Here is a 27,119-nt window from a genome sequence, read left to right as displayed (position 1 = left end):
AACTCAAACATCAAAGCGATGAACATAACCAAGCCGGTGCAAATGATTTTCAACGCTTGATTTGGATGTTTTGTCTATGTTGGCTATCTCCCGTGTGGTATAAGGTTGATTGTTCTCAGTTAATGTCTCGATTTGATCGCTACCAACTTCAACTGGTCTACCCGACCGTGCAGCAACGTCCAGTGAGAAATCTCCAGCACAAAACTTCACAAACTACTTTTGACATGTTCGATCAGTCACAGCACCTTCTCCATACACTGCACAAATCTTTTTATGCATTTCAGCTGCATTTTTACCTTTCTTGAAATAATAAAGCATAATATGCCAGAAATGTTGCTTTTTCTTCCACTTCAATATTAAAATGGCTACACAAAAATTCACCAATTTTGATAGGTCTTTTTTTAAATGCACACTGATATGACAGCTATCACACACAATCTAACAAAATTGTTTTGAATGAAGTTAAAGACAACTAAGTGCTACTAGAGCCATCTTATGGAAAAAACCGAACAAACCTTTCTTTTGGTCAACCCAATATTTAATTCTGGTTGACCTTAGAAAACCACATAACCTATTGGTCTTACAGTGGGCACACGGAAAAGAGGCTAGAACATAGAGACATAGACTATAACAGAGAAAAAGGATGAAACATCTTTTAATGTATGGGATTTTGTGATAATATACAAATATGATTTAGATAGATTATCTGAAGCAAAAAGATATACTAACAAATAATTACAATGACAAATAATAAGGAATATATAATCATATGTTAGCTTATACAGAGTACCATGGGAATGCAGCATTACCACCACCTGCAGATGTGGAGGAAGGTTTCACAGAGAAGGCATTTTTTTTTAATCGATCACTGTTTCCAAAAAAAACTAAAATACAATTTGGGAAATGTATACTTAATTCATTAATTTTTCCTCAACTTTAATGATGAATTTATCAGTCAAAAGAATTTGGTATTTACTTGTAAATCTCTTTAAAAATCATGACAAATTAAAATGAGCTTTTAAAAACAGGTAGACCTCATAACACTGAAAGTGCAGTTTATAATACAGCAAAATTAAATACAATAACCATTTTAAATGACCTATTAAATTCTTTGTTCATTTCTTTGACTTCATTTAGCATTGATCTAACTCAATGTGGAAGGTTACATTCATACAAGTTTAAACAGCTTAATGATTAACTATATTCATCTGCCAACCTTACTGTTTATGAGGCAAATAGTGTTATATAGAGAGTTCAGAAGTCTAGGTATGCTTACAGGAAAAAAACAAATTCCAAATCGTTTTAAAGTGAATAATTAGGATAAAAATGTACACTATTAAGCTCTTTCTTTTTGTTGCTCCTCTAGTTATTTCTTCCAGAATTGACCAAGACTATTCATCATTTGATTCTGTATCTCCAGAGCCAAAATCAAGATTTGCTATGTTAGATGATGTAAAAATTTTAGCCAATGGCCTACTTCAGTTAGGACATGGTCTTAAAGACTTTGTTCATAAGACTAAGGGCCAAATTAATGACATATTTCAAAAACTCAACATATTTGATCAGTCTTTTTATGACTTATCACTGCAAACCAATGAAATCAAAGAAGAAGAAAAGGAACTTAGAAGAACTACATCCAGACTGCAAGTCAAAAATGAAGAAGTAAAGAACATGTCACTTGAACTCAACTCAAAACTTGAAAGTCTCCTTGAAGAAAAAATTCTACTTCAACAAAAAGTGAGATACCTGGAGGACCAATTAACCAATTTAATTAAAAATCAACCTGAAATTCAGGAACACCCGGAAATAACTTCACTCAAAGTAAGTATAAAACAAAGAGGGTTCATGATTATGTTTTCAATGTGGATCTTTTTTAAAAAATATTTTAAAACATGCTACTTGAAATACTTTGTTGAACTGTTGAAACACTGTTTTTTTCTCATGAAAAAAAGACTCCAGGAAATAAATTTTCCCATTATAATTTCAAGTTGGTTTTTGTTTCCCTAACATTATTTATGAAAATAACTAAACTTTGCATTTCAGATGAAAATTACAAGACAGTTAAGCAATGAAATTTAGAACACTAAATTATTATACTATTGTAAATTACTGGAGGCAAGTCAAAAGCTAAAGGAATATAACTTGTGTAACTATTCTCCCATCTTTAAAATATATAAAAGTAATACAGTTAATGGAAAAGATATTAAAATACTGTTTTTTTCATTTAATTGAAATAGTTTAAAGTTCAGGAAATCAGATTTTAGAGATGGTACATTTTAAATAAAACACAAAAACTAAAGTATGTACTATGTGAAAGAAGAATACAAGGGGAAAAGGTTTGCCAGTACCAGTTTTCTAATCCAGTATTAGTTTAAAAAATTAGATTGTGATAGTGTTACAGGAAATAAAAAAGTCTAATTTAACAAAAAAGAAAGAAACTTCTAACCGATCTATAATCTATGTCCAGACTTTTGTAGAACAGCAAGATAATAGCATCAAAGATCTTCTTCAGATCGTGGAAGAACAATACAGACAATTAAATCAACAGCATAGTCAAATAAAAGAAATAGAAAATCAGGTAAGTCAATATTTTAATAGTATGTCCAATCTTTTACGTAAAATTTAGGTTTATGAAAACATTGGACCCTAAAATTATTTAAAATAATTATAGTTGGATAGTGAATAAAAGGATCACATCAGCATGATCATTAGGTTTGCAGGCTCTGAAGCTAATAAACTACCTGGGGTTGAATTTTGGCTCTAAAACTTTTGTGTGACCTTGAATAAATTACTTAACCCCTTCTCAGTTTCCTCATGCACTCTATGTAGATAAAAAAAGAACCTGTCTTACAGGACTGTTGTGAGAAAAAAAGAATTAATTCATGCAAAGTATATCCTCAATATAGCAGCCAAAGAGATTCAATTAAAATTTAAATTAGACTATCTCTCTCTTTGTTCAACACCTCACAATGGCTTCCGGTCTCACTCGTAGTGGCCCATAAGACCCAGATGACTCTTAATCATCTCACTGACTTCATCTCCTGTACTCTAGTCATACTGGCCTTTTTACTGTTACACAAACACATCAAACAGGCTGCTATCTCAGGGTCTTTGCCCTTGTTGCTCTCTGTCTGGAATGCTCTTCACCCTGGTATCTGCATGGGCCCACTCTTACTCACTTTAGGTCTTTCTCAAATACAAAATTCTCAAAGAAGCCTTCCCAGATAACTTAATCAGAAATTATAATCCCCTACACCCATGCTTGAAACCTGCTACCTCCTTCATTACTCTCTTTTCTTCCTTAACACTTATCCCTATTTAACGTAATATATATTTGAGTTATTTATCTTGCCTGTCCCTGCACTAGAATGTAAGCTCCGTAAGTACAGAAAGTTTCTTCTATTTTTTTAAATTGCTATAGCTCCAAAATATAGAACTCTGTCTGACACATAGTAGGCACTTAATAAATACATGTTAATAAAGGTAATGTCACATTTAGCACAAAGAAGTCAATATAAACTTACTATGATTAATATTATTATTAGAAGCTATATGTCTAATAATTAAAGTTTAATACCAAAAAATATAATTAATCTGCAATGTAAATAACTGGCTAGGTGAGCAAGGGAGATACGTGTTTGGAATAAAGCTATGCCAAAATCTAAGATTTCCAATATATAGTACCATAGTTCAAAAATATTAATTAGTAATAATACTACTAAACAGCTGTTCAAGAGAGTTTCAAAAATAATACAGACCTGAAGAAACTGGTATTAAAAAAAAAATAGATGCCAAGAACTATAAAACAAATATTACCAATTTCCACCAAACAAACACATTATGTTTCAGTAATTTTATGAATCATAATTTTAATAGGTTATTTTTGCTAATTGTCTGAAAAGGGGTTTTTGCCAGCTAGTTTTGATTTCCATAATTTCCTTCTTACTATATGTTATTTTTCTAATTCTTTTCCTGTATCTTTTATTATGAGTAAATTAACCTGCTCACAAAAGCAAAATGTCACTATTATAAAATAATATACATCCTGTCTAATAATAAAATGTATGAAGAATTCAACAATGAATTCTAAGTTGGAAGAAGCCTTAAATCATCTGACCCAACTTATTCAAATTTAAATTAAGAAACCAAAACTGTAAAGTTAAGTTACTATAAGATCACAGTTACTTAGTAGAAAAGACTAACATCCAGTAAGTGAACTTTACAACGGATCTTTATGCATTATATCCTAGGAAATGCCATTTATGCTGACATTAAAAAACTAACACTAATAACACATTACATACTCTGCTCTTTCAACCCATCAATAAGAAAAGCTATCGGTCAATAAATTGCAAACCCAGCACAACAGACAATGAAATATTGACTATATTGAAAGTACACAAATAAAACTGCCAATTTGTTACCTCTACAGATATGATTACATGTCAAAAACTATCAAGAAAGTAGCCTTGTTCAAATTATGTGCTAGGTCTTAAGACCTACAACTGAGAATTATGAAATTTAAAATCTGCCTGTGTCACTGAACAGAACGTATATTACATTCATATAAATAAATAGAACATATTAAAATATTCTAAATAAAGTCTCTGCCTTTGATCTTACTGTTTTTTGATCAATTTCTGTTTTTTGCCTTGTCTTTCTCTATTTTTTTGAATTCTTTATGTGCCTGATTAAATATTTTGAGAACAGGAAGTCTGTATAATATGTATAGCATTGCTTATCCCTCTTAACATCGAAAACAATAACATATTATGAACTCAGATTTCCCCTAATTGTATATTCAGTACCATTTTTAAAAGTAGATTTATATTCTTTTATCAGTTAAGAAGAACTGGTATTCAAGAATCCACAGAAAATTCTCTTTCTTCTAAACCAAGAGCACCAAGAACTACTCCCTCTCTTCATTTGAATGAAACAAAAAGTGTAGAACATGATGGTAAGATAATTTGGTGGGTTTCCTTCTTGAAACTAATATCGTCAAATTTTTCTTCTTTGACATTTCCATCAAAAATCTCTACTCTCAGGGCCTGTTCTAGACTAACTAAAAGAGAAAAAAGAGATAAATCCAACAAATATAATGTGTCAACCTAAATTAGATCCTGGTGATTTTTTTAAACCCTATAAAACACTCTTAAGACAATCGGGAAATATAAATATAGACTTGATGTTAGATAATATAAAATTATTATTAATTTTCTTAGATGTAATGATGGTATTATAGTTACGTAAGAGAATAATCTCATGTTTAAGAGATGCATGCCAAAATATCGAAGGGGTTAAGGGGCATGATGTTTGCAAATTCCTTTCAAATAGCACAGCAAAATACATATTTGTATGTATTTGTGTTTATAAAGCAAATATGGCAAAATGTTAACAACTGTTGAATACAGATGAAAAGATTATGGCATTCTCTTCAATGTTTCTACTTTCCATAAGAAAAACAAAAAAGATGGGGGAACAAAGTCTCCATTCCTACCCAAGCTTTAAAAAAATGATATAGTTTGAAAACACATTTATTTTTAATGTAATTCATAGAGGAAAAAAGTTCTCTGTTAGTTTCCTCTATGTATGTTCACTCTTTCCTCATGTATCTGTTGACTACCTGCTATGCACCAAGCACTATACTAACATCTCATATGTGGTATTTTATTTATGTTTTTCCTAGATCTAAGGGAAAAAAGTGTTTAAAATTCTAATTTTGTCACTTTTCTTAAAAATAAATCAGTTTGGTAATAACTATTTTGATATTCTTTGCATAACATGCCATCTAATAAAAATGCTTTAGTATAAAGTACCTTTTCAATAACACATTACTGAAAAAGACTGAAGGCTACAGTCACCACAATTCCATAAAATGTCAAGTAAAATCTCAAGCTCTAAAGATATCATTCTTTATTACTGTATCTTACATAATAACATTTTGTTGATTCTAGACATTCCTGCTGATTGTACCATCATTTATAATAGAGGTGAACATACAAGTGGCATCTATTCCATTAGACCCAGCAACTCTCAAGTTTTCAATGTCTACTGTGATGTTAAATCAGGTAAAACGAGCCTAAGAGAAAATAGACAGTAGCTAGCTCAGGTTACTCACTACCTATTAGTAAGGCTAATCCTGTTATTTTTGTTCTGAATACATATAAAATGAAATATATATAACACAAGTAGTTATACAGATCTAGTACTTATATTTGTCTTGTTTATGTATTTACTCAGGCATTTACTCAATATTCTCCATCTTTTTCTATAAAATAATCTGAAATGACCTTTGTCAATAAGTTTATTAAGACAAATTCATTAGTTGCCCTTCACTTAACTTCTTGGGCTCATAATAAATAATAAAATGTTATTACCATAACAACATTAATAATACCTTGTACAGCCACCAATTAAAACCAAACAAAAAACCGTATTTTGTTACAACTATCAGCATCAGTCTACTGAAAATAAACAATCTGTTCATTATATTCAGGTAGTTCATGGACATTAATTCAACACCGAATAGATGGATCACAAAACTTCAATGAAACTTGGGAAAACTACAAATATGGTTTTGGGAGGCTTGATGGTAAGCTGACTTCATTTACTGGTTAACTTAAAAATATTTATTAAGAGCCTATTACAGACTGGGCATTAGAAATACAACAATGAATGAGGAACACTCCCAGCCTTCACATAAATTATTAACAAATAACTACACATTTGTAAGTACTGAACTTATTACAAGTGTCTTTATTTGAATTATACTTTTCACAATTACATGTCTATTCTATGTATACTTATCACAATTTAACTGGATGGCTTCTAATTATCATAATTATAATTATCAAAGATAAATTTGATTAAGTGCTAAGTGCTTCAAATAAGTGCTAAATGCTATGAATGGGCTACAAAGAAAACCACCCTTATCACTGGTCATTCTACTTTCTTATTAACATTTTAGATATTAACTATTTGGAAGTTGGAAGGCACAAGGAAGCTGTCAGATGTACAGTACAAAATGTTTAGATTTCAATTATTTAAATATGATAAATGTATACTATACAATGTGTGGTTTAAAATAAATTTAGTTTAATTCAATGAAAATTATTATATTTTGATCACAAAATAAATAAGGTAAAAAACAAAATAAGCAAAATAAAAATGACAGAGGTTTAAAATCCAAAAAGCACATTATAAAAATCCATGAGTGATGTACATGTACTCATTAATAAAGTGGATAACATCCATTATTATATCGAATTTTTAAACATTCAGTACTACTTGATCATTTAAACAATTCTGTATTCAAGCTACCAGTTAAATCCCTAACTAAAAGGTAGAATCAGTGATATGTTTTGTAGCTCCAAATCTTCTTCTGAGAGTGAGAGTCTAGAGTACTCATTTATTTCTACAAGAAAGTAAGCCATTTGTATTTTGCAATTCTTAAAATGAAATCTACAAATTCAACAGCAGTAAGGAAATTTTGACTTTTTTTCCTTAAATGCTTTAATAAAAGGGATAATTAAAGAGAGAGTAATTGTGATAGAGAGATCTATTTGTATTTACGATGTTATGTTTTTAATTCCAAATAAAATTGTTTAATTATAGAGAAAAGTTATTAAAAATTATGCTTTTTAATTTAAAATGTTTTTTAAAATTTATTTCCTTCTTTTTCTACAAAGAAAACATATATAACAAGCAAATATCAAAGGCCAAGATTATATTTGAGGAAAATTACATTATTATCCAAGTCTCTGGAAATACTTAACAAATCTCTTGATAGTATATTCATATTAATAAATAGCTGACAGTAAAGCCAGTACATATAAGGACCCAGAAGTTAGATAATATTTTACCAATGACTAGCCCTAAAAGTACTTATAATAGTCTAACACGTTTCACCTGTGAAATATGCCTGATAATATCCATTTTAGAAAGGATAATCAGACTTTAGGTAGGCCTATTACTATTTTAACACTTGTTGTATTTTAACACCTATTACTATTTTAACATAACTATCTTCAACAAAATTGTTTTAAAGAGAAATATTTTACGAGACTCTAAAATATCCAAGGGATTCAAGACTAAAACATCTAATCTACTTACACCAAAAAAAAAAGAAGAACACTCTCAAAAAAAATAGTCGCTGCCTAATCTGCAGTTAACAATCCACAGATTTTTACAACTTTTCTTTTCAGGAGAGTTTTGGTTGGGTCTAGAGAAGATATACTCCCTAGTACAGCAATCTAACTATATCTTACGAATTGAGCTAGAAGATTGGAAAGACAACAAGCATTATATTGAATATTCTTTTCACTTGGGAGATCATGAAACCAACTATACACTACATCTAGTTGAGATTGCTGGCAATGTCCCCAACGCACTCCCGGAACACAAAGATTTGATGTTTTCTACTTGGGATCAGAAAGCAAAAGGACACTTCAACTGTCCAGAAAGTAATTCAGGTATCCTCTTCCTAATATAAATACTTTATTTTCAAAGCTTCAAAATATCTTCCCAAAGTAATAGCTAATATCTTTCAATGTCAACTCTTTAAAATCTGAATCCAATATAAACATTTTCTCTATAGGTAAACGTCTCAAGGTAAGTGTTAACTTGATTCTAGTTTGAGTACGTATTTTACCTCTAACTTTTCTCAGATATTTTATTTTTGGTCAGGTATATGAGACTTGTATAAATTATTTTAAATTGGAATATATGTATACAACACTGTCATATTTATAAGAAATGAAGATATACTCACTGGGGAAATATAATAACAGTAACTACGCATGAGTTTGTATCTATTAAACTGCGTGTCTATCCTTTTTAGGAGGTTGGTGGTGCCATGATGTATGTGGGGAAAACAACCTAAATGGTAAATATAACAAGCCAAAAGCAAAAACTAAGCCAGAGAGGAGAAGAGGAATATGCTGGAAGTCTCAAAATGGAAGGTTATACTCTATCAAATCAACCAAAATGTTGATCCGTCCAACAGATTCAGAAAATTCTGAATGAACTGAGGCAAATTAAAAAGCCAATAAATTGAACATTAAACTCATCCGAAATTACTGTGGTTTAAAAATCTGGTATTAAATCCCTAATAGAAGGCTTTAGAAATAAATTCTTTATATTAAAGCCACTACCAACTTAATATTAAACATATCATCACATCACCTCAAAGAACACCATTTACCTTTCTCAATCAAAATTCTTATGATCATTTATTCATATATTTTGTGATGTGCGAATCAATTTTAGATGGTCACAATCTGAATTGTAACCAATGGGTGAATTTTTAAATAACCTTTCTAAATAAAAAACTTACAAAGAGATTTTTATTTTCAAAGTCATCATGTGAGCTGATTTTACAACTTCCTCAGTTTAAAAACTACTTTTCTTGCTAAAATTCTAAACTTGAATAACTATAAAGGACTAATAATTGTACATTTCTTAAATGCTGTAATATTAATTTCAAAACTAAAATTCAGTCAGTTCAGAGTACATGTGAAAATCGATAATATGAATCTTAAAACTGATACTTCATTTTGCTACAAAATAATTTGCAGTAAATGTTTGGTATGCTTTATTTACGAAGCCAAATGAAGCAGGATGAAATACTGTACTGAAATAGGTTCATGGTCTTAAATACAGTAGATCATAACTGCTAAGTCATATTGACTTTAAATATCAAGTATTGCTGTACCTTAACTTGTTTGTTAACTTATCTGTACTGTATACATATTTTAACACTTAATATTGTGAAAACAAATAATTTTAAAGGGATCTTGTCAGAATACAATAAGAATGAATGTATTGGTGGCATCAAGTTAAAGTTTTATCATTTATTCCCCTTGGACACAGGGTGAGTCTAATACTTATGTGTACGTTTTCAAACAGAATTAAGAATCATAACAAGTAACTAAATGTTTAAATAGTCTGAGAGATGTTCATGTATGTTTCCAAATTCAATAAAGACTCAGTCCCCTAAATTATAGAAATTTAAATTCTTGTAGCTTTTTTTTTTTTTGGCTGTGCCACAGCATGCGGAATCTTAGTTCCCCGACCAGGCATCAAACCCGTGCCCTCTGCAGTGGAGGCGTGGAGTCTTAACCAATGGACCGCCAGGGAAGTCCAATTCTTGTAGTTTTTTATTGACATCCAATAGAAGTATGTTTATGTTATTTCTAATTTAAATAATTTAAATTCTAAATCCTCAAGGATTATTAGAGGATATTTTGACCATAGTATCACTTGTCAGTATTTATTTTTAAATACGTTTTTAAAGAAACTACCAAGGAGAAATAAAGCCTTGAATTAAATCCAATTTTTAAAGGTTAGTGCCCAAGCTATACAGTGACTCACATTAGTCAATAAATATTCAGCATTCTGTATGTTAAATTATCCAATATATGTCATATATATTTTTAATATATGACACATGCAACTATGGATGACCTATGTGGATCCTACATAAATATTTTGTTCCAAAAAATACAAAAGAATAAAGGCAAGAGTAAGTTTTCTTTTTTTCAGAACTACATTCAAGCTGTCCAAATTGACTTTTTAGAGCGAGAATGCCAAAATGGCTTAAAATAGGAAGCTTTCAAATGCAAAATAATGCATTATTTAATATACCAATTTTTGTCACTGTTTTCCAATTTTTTATAATTCTCACACAATATGTTTCATTTTGTTCCATTTAGGAACACTAAGTGAGTTTTTTTCTGTATATAAAGCTCAGATTGAGAGAGAATTCTGGTAGAGAAAGAAAAGGGATTTTTTTTCTTTATGGTTCACAAAATTGTGTCCTTCTGTCCTCACTAGTCTGCCAAAAGTGTTCTAATTGTACCACTAACACAACTGTCAAATCTAGTGACCTCTTAGACCACATTCCCTTTGGTTTCTCTACTACTTACTAATAACAATATTCTTTTCTCAAACTTGACCTTCAGTTTGCTTCCACAATACTACTATACTCTCCAAGGATTATCTCCAACTTCAACCCATCTTTAAAGCCCTAATCCATCCTAGTCTTTAGCATTGTGGACCAATGTACAATATTCAGTCATCTCTTCTACTCTGACCCTCAGAAATTCTATCTACTCTAACAGACTCATCTTTTTCCATGAATAAAGTTCCCAAATCTACACATTACTCCCAGATCTCTCTCCAGTTCCCTTCTTCCATTGCCTACCTGCCATTTCTCCTTTTGATATCCTATAGCCTCTTCAAACTCAATTTATCAAAGAACAAATTCATCAATACCTTACAGCCTCTGCTGCTTCTCCCTTTTACCTTTTCACACTCTCCTCCTTATTTCTTTATATACATTAATGGCACTACCATGCTTCCAGTCATAAAAGCTTAGAACCCAGGAGGCATCTTTGGCTTTGCAATTAACTTTGTGTACCACCTCTCCTCTACCATGACTTGCATATCTCATTTAGCTGTGCCCTCACAAGAATGTGTACCCCAATTAGAAGAGCATAAGCCTACAAAGCAAAATCCAAATCTCTTCCAGGTGTTCAAGGATTTCTATAATCTGACCCCAAAATACTTCTTTAACGATTTCCTGCCCAACACAAAGCCTCAGATCTAATCAAAATTATTCACTTTGAAACATCCCTTGTATACTTTCCTAATGCCATTCCATTTTCCTAGAATGCCTCTCCACACCTTTCTGCTTGGCTAGATGCTATTTATACTTCAAGGTAGCACAGATGATCTCACTTATTCCACAAATATCCTAGTAAATGGAGGTCCTTCCTCTGAAACCTTGCAGCATTACTGTCTGGACCCCTTCAACTGGCACTTTACAAGTAAAGACAAGACAGAAAAATAAATCTGGCAAATCATAACACTAAAAATAGTGAAAAATAGTAATAAAAACCCCAAGAGCACCAAAGATAGTCAATCTACTTGATTTTAGTGAATTCCTACAGAATTTCTATACCAAGAGTTTACTCTGAACTAGTGTGAATTTTACTGAGAGCAAGTATATACATTTCTCATGTAGGAGTTACCTACTGTAGTATAATCTACTTAAATGCTGTCATCCTAGAATCAGCATGTTTTCACGCTTGTATCTTTTCTTCCTAACAACTCATGGAAATCAATTAACTCATTCATTAATCAAAAATGTATTCATTAATCAGTATTTGAGTATCTACTATTTACCTCCTTATAAAACCTATTCCAAATATGTATTGTTACATATTCCACATTCTGTTATAGAATAATCAAATGTCCTTTTGTTCTTCTCCCATAACTAACAGCCACAAACATTGCACTTACGCATGTATTACAAAGTGATCAAATGTTGGCCCTTTTATCAAAGTCCAAAGTGTTCTCATGGCAAATCAAATAGGGCAAAATTACTCAATTGGTGTGAAATGAGCAGTTCAAGGTCATGAAAATAGGATTAACAATCTCCCTAATAAGCCTTTATAAAATGAGGTTTCAATGACGTTTTAGAAAATATAAAATCAGAGATTCCATCTCAAACATAAAAACTGTTTGCTTCAATGTTTGCTTCAATCACGTCCATTCATTCTCCCTCTACTCAGACAATAATTTTTTAAATCTTTTTTATCCCTTGAAACCCTTTAAAGTACACTCAAGTTTACTACTAAAAATAAATACAATGTGCAAATACTTTCTTAAAACTCACACTAAAAATGCTTAAATTTCTGTTTTTTTCAGATACAAATTTGAACCCTACGGTATGTCAGCTCTGTCATCTATAAAACAGGGATAATCGTATTGGCTCTGTGCAAGCTGCTGTGCAGAGTTAATGAGATAATGGCTATATATAAACTAAAAGGAGTCTTATAGGGCTTCCCTGGTGGTCCAGTGGTTAAGACTCCATGCTTCCACTGCAGGGGGTGCATGTTCAATCCCTGGTTAGGGCAATGAGATCCTGCATGCCAAGCGGCCAAAAAAAAAAAAAAAACACCTCACACTAAAATTGCTTACATTTCTGTTTCATTCAGATATAATTTTGAACCCTATGGAATGTCAGCTTTGTCATCTATATAACAGGGATAATCGTATTGGCTCTGTGCAGGCTGCTGTGCAGAGTTAAAGAGATAATGGCTATATATAAACTAAAAGGAGTCCTTGTGTCAACTTTACTTTCTTTTTTAAACATTATTCACTGGAAAAATGTACACATATAGATTGCATAATGCCTACTACCATGTATTACCAGAAATCACTGCTTACCTTGAAACATGCCTCAGAAGGTAGAAAGAATTCAAACTGAGCTAGAAGAGTATTATTGTGATCCAATACAACAATTCAGTCAGCAAATATTTATGGAAATTTATGTAAAATTTTATGATATCTGTGTGTCAGCTGATATCTGCTGAGTATATCTCCTTCCATCATTCTAAAATTATTTCTACCTAAGCTACATTTTCTAGATAAGTGAAAGGTTTTTTTAAAAATTATAAATTCCTAAAAAATATTAGCTGCCTGAGACTAAAATTTTTTAACAGTACTAAGTAGAATAAGCAACCTATACGATTTGGTATTCAGGTCTCACTGGACATTGAAGGCCCCAGTAAAAATACAAAGAAGGCCACTAGTGACTTTGATAACCTTTCTTTTTAAAATCATTCTTAGCCAATGACACCCCAAAAGCCCAGTATCCTTAAGCTTTCAAACCAATCTCTCTCAAGTTGTGTAACGATTGGGTAAATGTAATCTAATAAAGCCAATAATAATAATAATGACTAACTTCTATCAAGCATATAATATGTGCAGGTACTTTCCTATACCCTAATCCAGGAAGATACTAAAGGCTCTCAGTATAATGAGTACCAAGAAAGAAAAAAATATATAGGAGATAAGAACTCCATTGCAAAAGAAATACAAACAGAATTTCTAGGAAAATGGTGAATAGGCTCTAAGATGACAACTGTACAGTAAGCCTAGTGAGCCTAGAAAACTTCCCCTGCCATACTAACTTATAATTTAGTTGCAAAGGGACCAAGGAAGGTGCAAGCGAGGAAATAATTGATAATATAATATATTTTACTGTATTGCAAGAAGCTTTACAGAGCTGACAAGTATAGTTTTTTTTCTGGATTTATGCAAGTAAATGTATTTTTTTAAGGAGGAGATATCAGAGTTAAATCTTGAAAAAGAATCAAGAAATAGCAGCATGAACATGCTATTTAGAAACAAAGAGTAAAATACCAAAAGAAGGATCAAAAAGAGTTACTAGTGAGTGACAATAAAAATTAGACATCAGTGTAGGGAAAAGTTGGTAGGAATAAGATGAAGGACCTATGTGAACTTTAAGTATATTCATAGAATTTGTTTAAAAAATATAAATTTGTAAATAAATAACAAAGGTAAGTAGGAAAATGAAAGAAAAGACCCCTCATAGTCCCCAATTCCATTTTCCCTGTATCTGAAATAATCCAAGCAGAGGTAAGACAGATAAACACAAGTTAGGAATGTTCTAGATGAGATTCCTGTACTAGATAAGAGAGAGAGTTGATAACCTCTAAATTGTTCAATACAAACCTTGGATCACTTCTTTATTCCATGTCCTTTTAAGTAGTTATATACATAATTTATAGGAGAATACTTATATTACCTGTTTCTTTTGAAAAAGCAGTATATATTTTCTTCAGCCTATCTTCCAGGAATTTTACTCACACTATGTGCCAATCACGTGCAATGCTTGCGCTCTGTACCCTCACAAGAGAAGACAGGTATTATCATCTCACATTTTATTAATAAAACTGAGTGCCAATAAATTGGTAACTTAAAACAAGTTACTTAAACAATAAACAGTGGAGTCAGAAGTCACACCCATATCTGCATGACTCTAAATTCCATTCACACCACTGTACAATGTCTTATTTCTTAACTCACTGAGTAAGTATTTACTGTGTGCTCTCCATGTGCTGGTACACTATTCTATATGCTGGAGATAAAGTGGTAAACAAAACAGACAAGTCCCTGCCCTTTACAGTAATTACATTCTAATGAGAAAGAGAAAAAATGATCATATAACTACGCATTACAGTGCCAGATAATGATAAATACAAGGAAGGGTAAAAAGCTAGAGTAGGGAAGCAGCAGATCTTTTTAGTTAGGGTGACGAGAATGTCCTGTAAGCAGATATATGTCTGAATAAGGAATCAAGTCATGTGACTATCTGGGGAAAAACATAATAGGCAAAGAGAAGAAAAAACATTAAAAAATCTTAGGCAGAATTTTGTTTGTTCAAGGATGAACAAAAAGGCCACTGAGGCTAAAATGAGCAAGACAGAGATTAGTAAGATATGACGTTAGAGAAAGGCAGGAGCCAGATCATATAGTCTTATAGACTACTATAAAAAAATTCATTCTTGTTCTGCTTATAATAGAAGCCACTGGAGGGCTTTTGGCAGAGGAATAAATGATCTGATTTATCTCTTTTAAAAATCTCTCTGACTACAACGCTGAGAATTGACTGAGGCAGGGGTAGAAATAAGATCAAATTTTAAAAGGTACACAAAATTCGAGATCAGCGGTTGTCCAATATTAGCCTCTAGTCCCATCTGACTATTGACCATTTGAAATGTGGCTCATCTGAACTGAGATGTGCTTTAAGTGTAAAATACGCACCAGACTTTGAAGATTTTTAGTAGGAGTGGAAGAAAAGTAAAAGAATTTTTTACATTTATTACATGTTAAAATATTATTTTAGATATATTGGGTTAAATAACATATGATTAAAATTAATTTTACTTGTTTCTATTTTTTTTTAATGTAGCAACTATAAAATTTTACATTACAAATGTGGTTCCCATTATATTTCTATTTGACAGTGCTGATCTGGATGGTAACTTGACTAGAATTTTAAAGGTGGAGGAGGTACAAAGTATTGGATTTGGGATTCATTTTGAAGCAGAGCCTACAAAACTTCGCAGAGGAGTAAATGTGAGGAATAACAAAAGGAGAGAAATCATTTTGATTTCAAAACTTTTGGCCTCAGGAACTGGGTAAACGGTGGTGAAATACATTAAGATGGGGAAGTCTAGGTAGAAACTTATGTCTGAGTGGCCCTGTTGGGTATCCCAATAAACATGTCAAGCCATGGTCTCAGCATTCACAAATAAAGGGAGCCTCATTCATAAAGAGTATATCTAAATGGTACCCCTGGAGTTATGCAGGTTCAGCCTAAAAGCCTATCCAATAACCTTGTGTCAAGTATTCTCTGAGTAATGTAGAATCACCAAATATTGTTGATTGTTAGAACATAGTGCAGGCACATACATATGATTCATGTGTAATGCTAGATTCTGCTAATAAGAACACATGAGGAAATACAGTAACTAGGAGTTCAAATGTTTTAACCTAACAACCCACAATTCAAACGCTAGTTCCAACACACTAGAACCTCTTTATCCCTCAGTTTACTCACTTCTAAAATGAAGGTAATACCTACCTCAAGCTATGAGCATTAAATAAGATAATGTATGTAAGGTAACTAACATTATACCTCTTGCACAGCAATAGCTTAATACATTACAGCTATTAATAAAATCATGAAGTAAGAAATGGAATAAGTAACAAAGCTGCAAAAGATTTTTGAAGAGTTTCATTCTCTATTAATATTAGAATATATAGTATCTTATTTCAGAATTCTCCAAAATTAAAATGTGCTACCTGTAAGTAGTGTTTGGAACATAGACATCCCTTGCAGGAAACTCCAAAATTTCTCTGGTAGGTCTAACTCTACTGTCAGGGTAAAGCTTCACCTGAAGCAACTCTGGTGTTAGGCAATAATGGGGATTTTCAGGTGCAGGAGAAATGTCTATCTTCAGCTGAGCTGCATATAAAAATACATTATAAAAACAATGTTATAAACATAATAAATAACAACTTCACACTAAAAGTATTTTTGGAAGGATTTAGATCCTATTTTTGCAAGAAGTCTGGGAAGAAACCAAAATTACTATCATCTCAGACCTCTAAATTATTTCGTCTTATCAAGTCTCAAACTTACAAATTACTAATACAGACATAAAATAACAAATGCTTACTGAATGAATGAATGGAAAGGAAGAAGGGGGCAAAAAAGAAGAAAAAAACCAGAGGGATCTAGTATAGAAACAAGCCAACATTTTGAAGATTAAATGATTTACTTTAAATTTGGTAGATTTCAAAATAGTTTTACTCTGGAATGGTTTGTTCTGATCATAATATGAATCTATTTCTGAATATCTACCATTACATGTATTTTTTTCCCCTCTAGAAAATAATTTTAAGCCACAATATTATTCATCATTCTCATTTCCGTACTCAAATTATCAAAGGTACTGAATCCTGCATCCAAACTGTTAGACTACATGAGAGCAGAATAATGAAATGAAGAAGGCTGACAGGTATTGAGCACAGAAACACATATGGGCTAGATAAGTGAAAAAAGGAAAAGATAATTATAAAAAATGCAATTATTAATGATGATAATAGTTGTCATCACGTTTACACAAAATTTTAAAATACCTGTAATAGGTCTTAGTCGCCGTAAAACAGAAGATGGTCTTCTCATATCAGCAAGGAATTTGTACAGATCTTCATCACTTAAGCGATCTCCTTCCTGATTTTAAAAATAGAGGAAAAAGTATTAGATTTAAAAAATATAGTACATTGAAAATAAGTTTACATTGCCTGTTAATAATCCTGCCCTTCTTCCTTCAATTCAGTCTGAATGAAAAGTAAAATTAAATTAATATAATTATGATTAAAAATAAATATGTTAACCTATTTTATTCCTTCTTGCTTTCAAGTTATATTAAGACCTATAATATTGCTATCTATTTTTAAATTTTATAGATTTATTTACAGCCCATTATCTATGTTTATAAGGGGTTACAGGGCACTCTAAAATATAGAAAAAACGATGCAAGTTAGAGGGAGATAAAGAGAAGAAAACAAGAATATAGACAGAAAACAGACATATATATGTATGTATGTGTGTGTGTGTGTGTGTATATATATATATATATATATATATATATATATGACACTCATAAATTTGTTACACTTGAGTTTTCATTTGTCTTTTCAACTTTATATCACCAAATTTTTTAAATGCAAAATATAGAGCACTGGTTACATTTGAAAAAGAAAAGAAAGAAGTAACAACAAAAAACTACTCCTAAAAAAAACAAGACGACTATCCTGATAATAAGACCAGAAAGAAAACTCTAAAAAGACCTCAATCAATGGGGGAAAAGAGACAAAAAACCGAACCATGTCCAATTAACAAAGAATTCTCAATTTAATGTAATATTTTTTCTTACAGTTAAAATAGGTAGAGATTGATTTTATTCTTTTATTCAAAAGTCAGTCTTTACATTTTATTAATCCAAACCTCCTGCATTTGACATCTTATTATTTTTAATGCGTAATTCATATACTGTCTTTTTATCCTATTTGGTAATAAACATATTTAAGCCTCCTTTATTATTGTGAGCTCACCTTGACCCAGATCTCATTTGTTCACAATTGTATTCTAAACAGGATACAGAACTGATCTTCTTTTATGTCATTATTTTAAAAAGTGATTTTTATCTTCTAAGTGGTTGGAGATTTTTGTCAATACTTTTATAAATGGTTTTTAGTTTTACTGAGTTATAGTTAGAGAATCTGACTTCAAGAAGATTTTTTCAGTGACCTAATATACAATTAATTATTGTAAATGTTCCATCAGTTGCTAAAAGAGCATATTCTCTCCTTTTGAGTACAGAAATGAATACAGATCTTCAAATGGTCCTTATTTAGAATACATTCAGATTATCTCAAGATTCAATTATTTCTGTCTCCTTCACTTGTTAAATTGATTATATTAATGGTCTCCATTCTTTACTCCCTGTCTGTTTCCATGCCTTTTGTTGGGTGGGACACAATTCTTTCCCCTAGGCTTGGCCAGGAGACTTGTTCTAATCAGTAAGCAAACATGATACAGAGACTTGAAAAGCATTTGCATAAGTAAGCTTGCCCCCTCTCTGGAACTTCTGTCACTGCTATAACAACATGACCAAGCTGGCCTGCTAGAGGATAAGAGTGGAAGCTGAGAGACATGGAAAAGGTCTGAATCATTTCAGTTTTCCCAGCAGAAGTCAGTCTAGATCAGTTGACCCCAGTCAATCTCCAAACATGTGAATAAGCCTAGCTGACACTCATCCCTCCACACTGCATGTACTGCTATGTACTCCTGAAGCAACAGATAACTTCTATACATGTCAACAAATAGAACAAATGTCTTTAAAACTAATGTATGGATTTAATCTTTGTTTTTAAATCTCTATGTATTTCCAATAATTTTGGCCTGACACATTTCAAATCTGTACATAAACACTCCTGATTACTATATCCCAATCGTGGACAGTAATCTCTCGTTAAAAAAAAAAAAAAAACCTGGGGACTTCCCTGGTGGTCCAGTGGTTAAGAATCCGCCTTCCAATGCAGGGGACAAGGGTTCGATCCCTAGTTGGGGAACTAGGATCCCACATGCCATGGGGCAACTAGGTCCGTATGCCGCAACTACTGAGCCTGCACGTTCTAGAGCTCGCGTGCCACAACTATAGAGAAGTCCACACTGCACCAAAGAGCCTGTGCATCACAACAGAAGATTCCACATGCTGCAATGAAGATCCTGCATGCCACAACTAAGACCTGGCACAGCCAAACAAACAAACAAATAAATAAGTAAATAAATAACCTGCCTTCTGTATCTCATTTAGGAGAAATTGTACCTTGAATTCTACTTTATTAAAATTGTAATCTCTGCTTTTTACTTAATATGCACTTGCCTGATGCATAATATCCTAGGTATTTAAAAATACTTATAAAAATCATATATGTTAATAGTTAAAAAATTATAGAACTGTACAAAAGTCAAGTGTAAATACTTTCCATTGCTCCATATTTCCAGCAATCATCTTTTTTTAAGTTTTCACAATCACTTTGTTCCAGTTACCAGTCTCCAACAGTGTTCAGTACATGATGAATGCTCACAAAATATCTGTTGAATAAACAGGTGGGTGGGTGGATGGATGACTTATTGATTTAAGTTTATAATACTAGTTCAATAATAAAACAGGCTGAAGAAAAAAAAAAAAAAAGCTGTGGAAATAGTGGCAGAAGTGATATACCAGCTGAAGACAGAGAGAGAGAGAGAGAGAGAGAGAGAGAAATGTTACAGCTACAAGGTTGTGTCACTGTAACAAGTAAATCTACTGCCCTGTTTCCATAGCTAAATGTGGCCTATCACCTCATCCAAGTAACACTGTGGCCTTTTCTAGATTCTTTCTTGCACTATTATCCATAATAAAAAGACCCTTACCACTTCAGACCCTTCTCACCTGCTTTATTTTCCATTTGAGTCTCTCAGAGCAGCTGCCTGTAAGTGCTACTGATATATAACTGTAGCATTATACTAGACAGCTAGCTGTCAAATCATAACACATCCTGCCCTAAACACTTTGCCCTCTCAAGTTATAAGGTGTCACTAGGCCAGGATTTTCTCCTCTTATTTAGAATAACACCACAGAAGGAGGAATTTTGAGGCAATACTTAGCATTTTCCTTTAATCTGCTCCAAAATACATGCATAGTACCCTTCTCCAGTTTATCACACTAATACAGATTTTCTTCCATCCTTAAAATGTTCTGGTCCTCTGGTTACTTTAGACAGACTTTCAAAATTTTCTGATCCTGATTCAGAGTATAAAATTCATTCTACAACAAAATCCAGTAGCACATACACCATGTATGCACGTATAGACAGGTATGCACGCACACAAAAATTGGAGGGAAAAAAGCCTACTGAAGCAATATTTAACTTCACTAAGTGCAATGCACTAGTATTTTTCTATTCTACTGGTTTGTTTGTTTTTTTTAAGCTGGGTGTTATCTACTAAATTTCCATTACCATTATTGGATCATGACCAGCACTTGAAAACTACTGATTTGACTCAAGTACAGGAAATATACTTGCAAAGAACAAAGTATCTTTGATCAAGAACTTTTTGGACCTGTAAACTCACCTATAAAAATAATTTTAGCACAAAAATGCACTACTAGAGCCTGAAATTTCTATTCCATATACCATGGATGTGGTATGTTAGGTCAAAAACAACTTGAGTGGGGAAGACAGATGTAACCACACACCTACTCTAAGAAAATCCATAAAATATCAATGCTTAAGAAAAGTTAAAATATTAAAATTAAGAAATAGGATACAGATGTGGATGATTGATTTGGAAGCATTACTAATCAATGCCAACATTTAAATAAATATAATGATGAAAAAACAGTTATAATATTATTTTTTCTTATATTTTTTATTTTTATTCTTAATTTTTTTAACTTGTTAAAATCACAATCAATTACTACATGTACATGTACTACATGGAAAATTATGATTTTTCTGAAATCACAAGAAATTTAAGTACGAATAGCCCCCTAGCATTCCTCCATGACAGAACAATACCTGCTTAAAAAAATTTGTCACTGTGAGAGTAGCAGGTCGAAAGCTGGTCAAGTTACAAGAATCATCTCCACTTGTTGTCCTTTCAAGTGATCTTCTGCCAACCAGACTAGAATTCCTCCTCTCTGACCAAGACCCCTTTCGTTCTACCAAGGAAAAAAAGTAAGATATTCATTTCCATAATATTTAAAAGGTGTTTTAAAGCAGTCTTCCAAACACAGGAAAATATCCACTAAAGTTGAAAATTATCCCCTCAGCAATACTGACTACAGTAGAAGAATTTCACTTCTGGGGAGATCTGTAAGGAAGCATTAAACCTAAATCTTCAGGTTCTCTTTAAAAACTTCTCCAGTGTAAAATAAGTCTCTACCACACAAAGATTATGCATATAACCCTATATAAGCTATGAAGAACAGCTACAGAGGAACTATGTATTTACTAGGAAATATGCACACAATGCAAATTTTGGTCACCATATAATGGTCCCTCAGTCTCAGCACTTGAGTTTGAAAAAGAATTTAAGATAACTTGCATTCAAAGTCTTTGCAAGATAACCCTATAATTCAAAACCAACAGAGCAACTATGTTGTAGAAAACAAATAAAACTATAAACAAGCTAGACCTAACAGGCATCTATAGAATACGCCACTAAGCAAAAGCAGAATACACATTCTTCTCAAGCACACACAGGAAATTCTCCAAGACAAACTATATAATAAGCCATAGAACAAAATACAATAAATTCAAAGGGATTCAAATCATATAAAATATGTTTTCCAAGAACAATGGAATTAAGCTATAAATCAATAAAAGAAGAAAATTTGAGAAATTCATAAGCATGTGGAAGTTAAACAGCACACTTCTGAATAACCAATGGACAAAAGAGGAAATAAAAAGGGAAATTTAAAAACATTTAAGATATAGGAAAATGAAAATGCAAAATCCCCAAACATATGATATATCACTAAAGAAGTTCTCAGAGGGAAATTTATAGCTGTGAATGTTTATATTAAAAAAAAGAAAGATCTCAAATCAGTAACTTAAGCTTACATCTTAAGAAACCAGAAAAAGAAGAGAAAACTAAACCCAAAGCAAGCATTAGAAAGGATACCAAGGGAATGTAAATTGATACAGCCACTATGGAGAACAGTATAGAGGTTCCTTAAAAAACTAAAAATAGAATTACCATATGACCCAGCAATCCCACTACTGGGCATATACCCTGAGAAAACCATAATTCAAAAAGAGTCATGTACCACAATGTTCACTGCAGCTCTATTTACAATAGCCAGGACATGGAAGCAACCTAAGTGTCCATCGACAGATGAATGGATAAAGAAGATGTGGCACATATATATAATGCAATATTACTCAGCCATAAAAAGAAATGAAATTGAGTTATTTGTAGTGAGGTGGATGGACCTAGAGACTGTCATACAGAGTGAAGTAAGTCAGAAAGAGAAAAATAAATACTGTATGCTAACACATATATATGGAATCTAAAAAAAAAAAAAAAAAAAACTGGTTCTGAAGAACCTATGGGCAGGACAGGAATAAAGACGCAGATTTAGAGAATGGACTTGAGGACACAGGGAGGGGGAAGGGTAAGCTGGGACAAAGTGAGAGAGTGGCATGGACATATATACACTACCAAATGTAAAATAGATAGCTAGTGGGAAGCAGCTGCATAGCACAGGGAGATCAGCTCGGTGCTTTGTGTCCACCTAGAGGGGTGGGATAGGGAGGGGGGGAGGGAGATGCAAGAGGGAGGAGATATGGGGATATACAGCTGATTCATTTTGTTATACAGCAGAAACTAACACACCACTGTAAAGCAATACTCCAGTAAAGATGTTAAAAAAAAAAAAAAAAAAAAAGGATACCAAAAAAGACAACAGCTAAGTGGAAATAAATGAAATAGAAACTAGGAAAACAATAGAAAAAAAATCAATGAAACCAAAAACTGATTCTTCAAAAAGATAAAATTTTTAAAACTTTAGTTAAACTAATGAAGAAAAAAATACATAGACAGGGGACTTCCCTGGTGGTGCAGTGGTTAAGAATCCACCTGCCAATACAGGGGACATGGGTTCGAGCCCTCGTCCAGGAAGATCCCACATGCTGCGGAGCAACTAAGCCCATGCGCCACAACTACTGAGCCTGCGTGCCGCAACTACTGAAGCCTGCGTGCCTAGAGCCTGTGCTCCACAACAAAAGAAGCCACCAAAATGAGAAGCCCGCGCACCGCAACAAAGAGTAGCCCCCGCTCGCCACAACTGGAGAAAGCCCGTACACAGCAACAAAGACCCCATGCAGCCAAAAATAAATTAAATAAATAAATAAATTTATTAAAAAAAAAATACACAGACAGGACTCAAATTACTAAAATCATCGCTACAGACCTTAGAGAGAAAAAGGATTATACTGCGATACTATGAATAACTGTAGGTCAACAGTTAGATAACAATTAGATAATTTAGATGAAATGAACACATTTCTAGAAAGATACACAGTACTGAAACTGACTCAAGATGAGAGAGAAAATATGAATAGATCTATAACAAGAGATCTAATTAGTAATGAAAATACTTACCACAAAGAAAAGACCAAGCCAAGGTGGCTTCACTAGTGAATTCTTCCAAACTTCCAATGAAAAATTAATACCAACTGTTTACAAATTCTTCCAAAAATCAGAAGGAAAAAATCACAACTCATTTTCAATGAGGCCAGTATTACCCTGATACCAATACCAGACAGAGATATTACAAGGAAGAAAAACTACAGACCAATATCCCTTAGGAATATAGAAGCAAAAATACTAAACAAAATACTAGGAAACAGACTAACAACACATATTAAAAAATTATATACCATGACCAAGTGAGACTTCTCCCAGAAATGTAAGATTAGTTTAACATCTAAAACCAATCAATTAATGCAATACAGCATACTAAAAGACTACAGGGCAAAAAACCATACAAATCATCTCAATAAACTCAAAGAATGCATTTTACAAAATCCAATATCCTTCCATGACAAAAACACTCAAAAAGTTAGGAATAGAAGGGAACTTCCTCAAACTACTACATTACGTCTATGAAAAACCTACAGCAAACATCATACTTGATAGTGAAAGACCGAATGCCTTCCCCCTAAGGTCAGGAACAAGATGAGGATATCCACTCTTGCCATTTTTTTTAATACTGTACAGGAGGTTCTAGTCAAGATAATTAGAAAAGAAAAATAAATAAAGACATCCAGATGGGAAAAAAAAAAAGTAAACCTATTTTGATTTGCAGATGACATGATCTTGTACATGGAAAATCCTAAAGAATCCAGAAAGGAAAAAAAAAAATTAGAATTAATAAACACATTCAAAAATGTTTCAAAGTACAAGATCAATATTCAAAAGCCAATTGTATTTCTATCATTAAAAATGAACATTATGAAAATGAAATTAAGAAAACAATCCATTTAAAATAGCATCAAAAACCAATGAAATACTGGGATGCACATTTAACAAGAGAGGGGCAAGACTTGTACACTTAAAACTACAAAACATTGTTTAAATAAATTTTTAATATCTAAATAAATGGAAAAACATTCCACGGATTGGAAGACTTAATATTGTTATGAGGGCAACACTCCACAAATTGATCTACCAAATCAATGTAATTCCTATCAAAATTCCAGCTGCCTTTGTGCAGAAATTATCAGCTGACCCTAAACTTCTTATGAAAATGCAAGAGCTCAAAATAGTCAAAATAATCTTGAAAAAAAATTGGAGGACCCACTATTCCCAATTTCAAAACTTACTGCAAAGCTAAAATAATAAAGATAGTATAGTACTAGCATAAGCATATACATCAATGGAACAGAACTGAGAGTCCAGAAATAAAACCATATATCTACGGTCAACTGATTTTCAACAAGAGTGCCAAGACCATTCAATAGGGAAAGAATAGCCTTTTCAGCAAATGGTGTTGGGACAACTAGATATCTACGTAAAAAGAATGAAGTTGGACCCTTACCTCTTACCATGTACAAAAATTAACTCAAAATGGACTATACCCAGATGTAACAACATGCGTGAACCTTTCAAACATTATGCTAAGTGAAAGAAGATACTCACAAAAGACTACACATTGTATAATTCTATTAATATGAAATGTCTGGCATAGACAAATCCATACAGAATGAATAAATAAATTACAGGTTGGTTAGGTCTGGGGACTTGGGGAGAAGAGTGACCACTAAGGAGTATGAAAGTGTTCTAAAATTAGATTGTGGTGACAGTTGCTGAACCTTACGAATATAACAAAAAACATTGAATTATACACCTTAAATGGGCAAACTGTACGTATGTGAATTACATCTCAATAAACCCGTTAAAGGAAAAAAAGAAAACCCTTTTAGTGTCTCACTACATTGCAAAGCTTACAAATAAAACAAGATTATATAAGAAAAAGAAAAAAATTATACATGTAGAAATATTTTATATAAAACATTCTCACCTCCAGTGCTTATTTCTACCTCTGTAGAATCTCTTTCCAAACTCCCAGCACTGCTAACAATATTCATTAAATGGATTGCAGTCCAAGCAAAAGGCATGCGATACTTCCCAAGTCTTTGGCAAAACTGATCAGCTTGACTTTTCAGCTTCTCCAATTTTTCCTTATTCTGCAAAACAAAACTTTATACATTATATGATTACGTTCAAAGAAATGAATTAAAGGCTATTTCATAATATATAAAGGAAAATATAAAGGTTAAGAATTCTCAATTCTCAGCAAAGATGGAAAAACAATCTGTACCTTTCAGAGATCAATTAACAGTATATTATCTTTACTAAGCAACCTCAACCAGTTCTACAAATGTATGTGAAAGTCTTTAAAATTTCTGTTTGTGATGATCTTATGTTGGGAGAAAAGAAAGGACAGCAAGTGTCAAACATGTTTATGTACTAAAAGTACTATTTTATGAAAGGAAACATAACCTAAACAACAGGTTCTAGACATCAACTGCCAACCACAAAATATTCTAGGTTATGACTTACTAAATTTTATTTTTCTAAAAAAGATGGAAGCAGTTGGGCCATTCTGACATAATCACTAACTTATGACAACTATGAGGTGGGACTGGGGGTCACAAATAAACCATAAATAAGCCCAGAGTTGTAATAAAAGAAGGAAACAAAAAAAGTATGACAAGAGGACTAAACCCTGGAAAAAGACTAATGATCCAAATAGCACGTGTTTATCTGGAAGACATCCCGAGGCTGGCTCAACTTTAAGGCTATCCTTGAAACAAACACTAAGGTAGCCTGCAATAGCCAACCAATGGTCCAAGGGTGAAAACCTACACTAAAATATCTCACATACTATTTCCATATAGGGTATTGGTAAGGTATACTCGAATGGCAGTGTCCTACCTTGGGACTCAGGACTGAGAAAAGATGAAGAAATAGCTAAATGGTAGGACTGTTTACTGATAAAATATATCTATTATACCTTCAAAATAGGTTCTTGCTTTAAGAGTACTTAAAGAGAATTAAGGACCCTTATCAAGCATGTAAATACGTAAGAGAAGAGTGAAATAAGCTGCAATTA

General features: G+C 32.4%; 2 protein-coding genes across 10 annotated transcripts in view; one reads left to right on the top strand and one right to left on the bottom strand.

The window, feature by feature from the left end:
* The window catches only part of DOCK7 (dedicator of cytokinesis 7), a 185,493-nt gene that overhangs the window by 109,063 nt on the left and 49,311 nt on the right, over positions 1-27,119 (bottom strand). For all 9 annotated transcript variants that reach the window (XM_061184108.1, XM_061184109.1, XM_061184110.1 and 6 more), the window contains 4 exons: positions 26,025-26,190; positions 21,514-21,656; positions 17,521-17,614; positions 16,681-16,843 (listed from right to left, as the gene is read on the bottom strand). In XM_061184108.1, coding sequence (XP_061040091.1) covers positions 16,681-16,843; positions 17,521-17,614; positions 21,514-21,656; positions 26,025-26,190 — 566 coding nt within the window. The remainder of the gene's footprint in view (positions 1-16,680; positions 16,844-17,520; positions 17,615-21,513; positions 21,657-26,024; positions 26,191-27,119) is intronic.
* Positions 1,327-9,024, top strand: ANGPTL3 (angiopoietin like 3). The gene is made up of 7 exons (XM_061186494.1): positions 1,327-1,821; positions 2,468-2,578; positions 4,843-4,957; positions 5,955-6,068; positions 6,497-6,592; positions 8,205-8,471; positions 8,840-9,024. Exons 1-7 carry the CDS (start codon positions 1,327-1,329, stop codon positions 9,022-9,024), a joined length of 1,383 nt encoding a protein of 460 aa, XP_061042477.1.

This window comes from Eubalaena glacialis, chromosome 3 (assembly GCF_028564815.1).
Source record: "Eubalaena glacialis isolate mEubGla1 chromosome 3, mEubGla1.1.hap2.+ XY, whole genome shotgun sequence".
NCBI lineage: Eukaryota > Metazoa > Chordata > Mammalia > Artiodactyla > Balaenidae > Eubalaena > Eubalaena glacialis.
Note: the sequence above shows the minus strand (reverse complement) of the source record. Positions and strands in the feature narration are given on the sequence as shown.

What these genes read in the sequence shown, in the direction of transcription:
- ANGPTL3 (XM_061186494.1), top strand. Translation starts at nt 1,327, where the DNA reads ATGTACACTATTAAGCTCTTTCTTTTTGTTGCTCCTCTAGTTATTTCT. An exon ending in CTACTGTGATGTTAAATCAG is followed by an intron (nt 6,069 to 6,496) that starts GTAAAACGAGCC and finishes CATTATATTCAG; the next exon opens with GTAGTTCATGGACATTAATT. An exon ending in TGGTTTTGGGAGGCTTGATG is followed by an intron (nt 6,593 to 8,204) that starts GTAAGCTGACTT and finishes TTTTCTTTTCAG; the next exon opens with GAGAGTTTTGGTTGGGTCTA.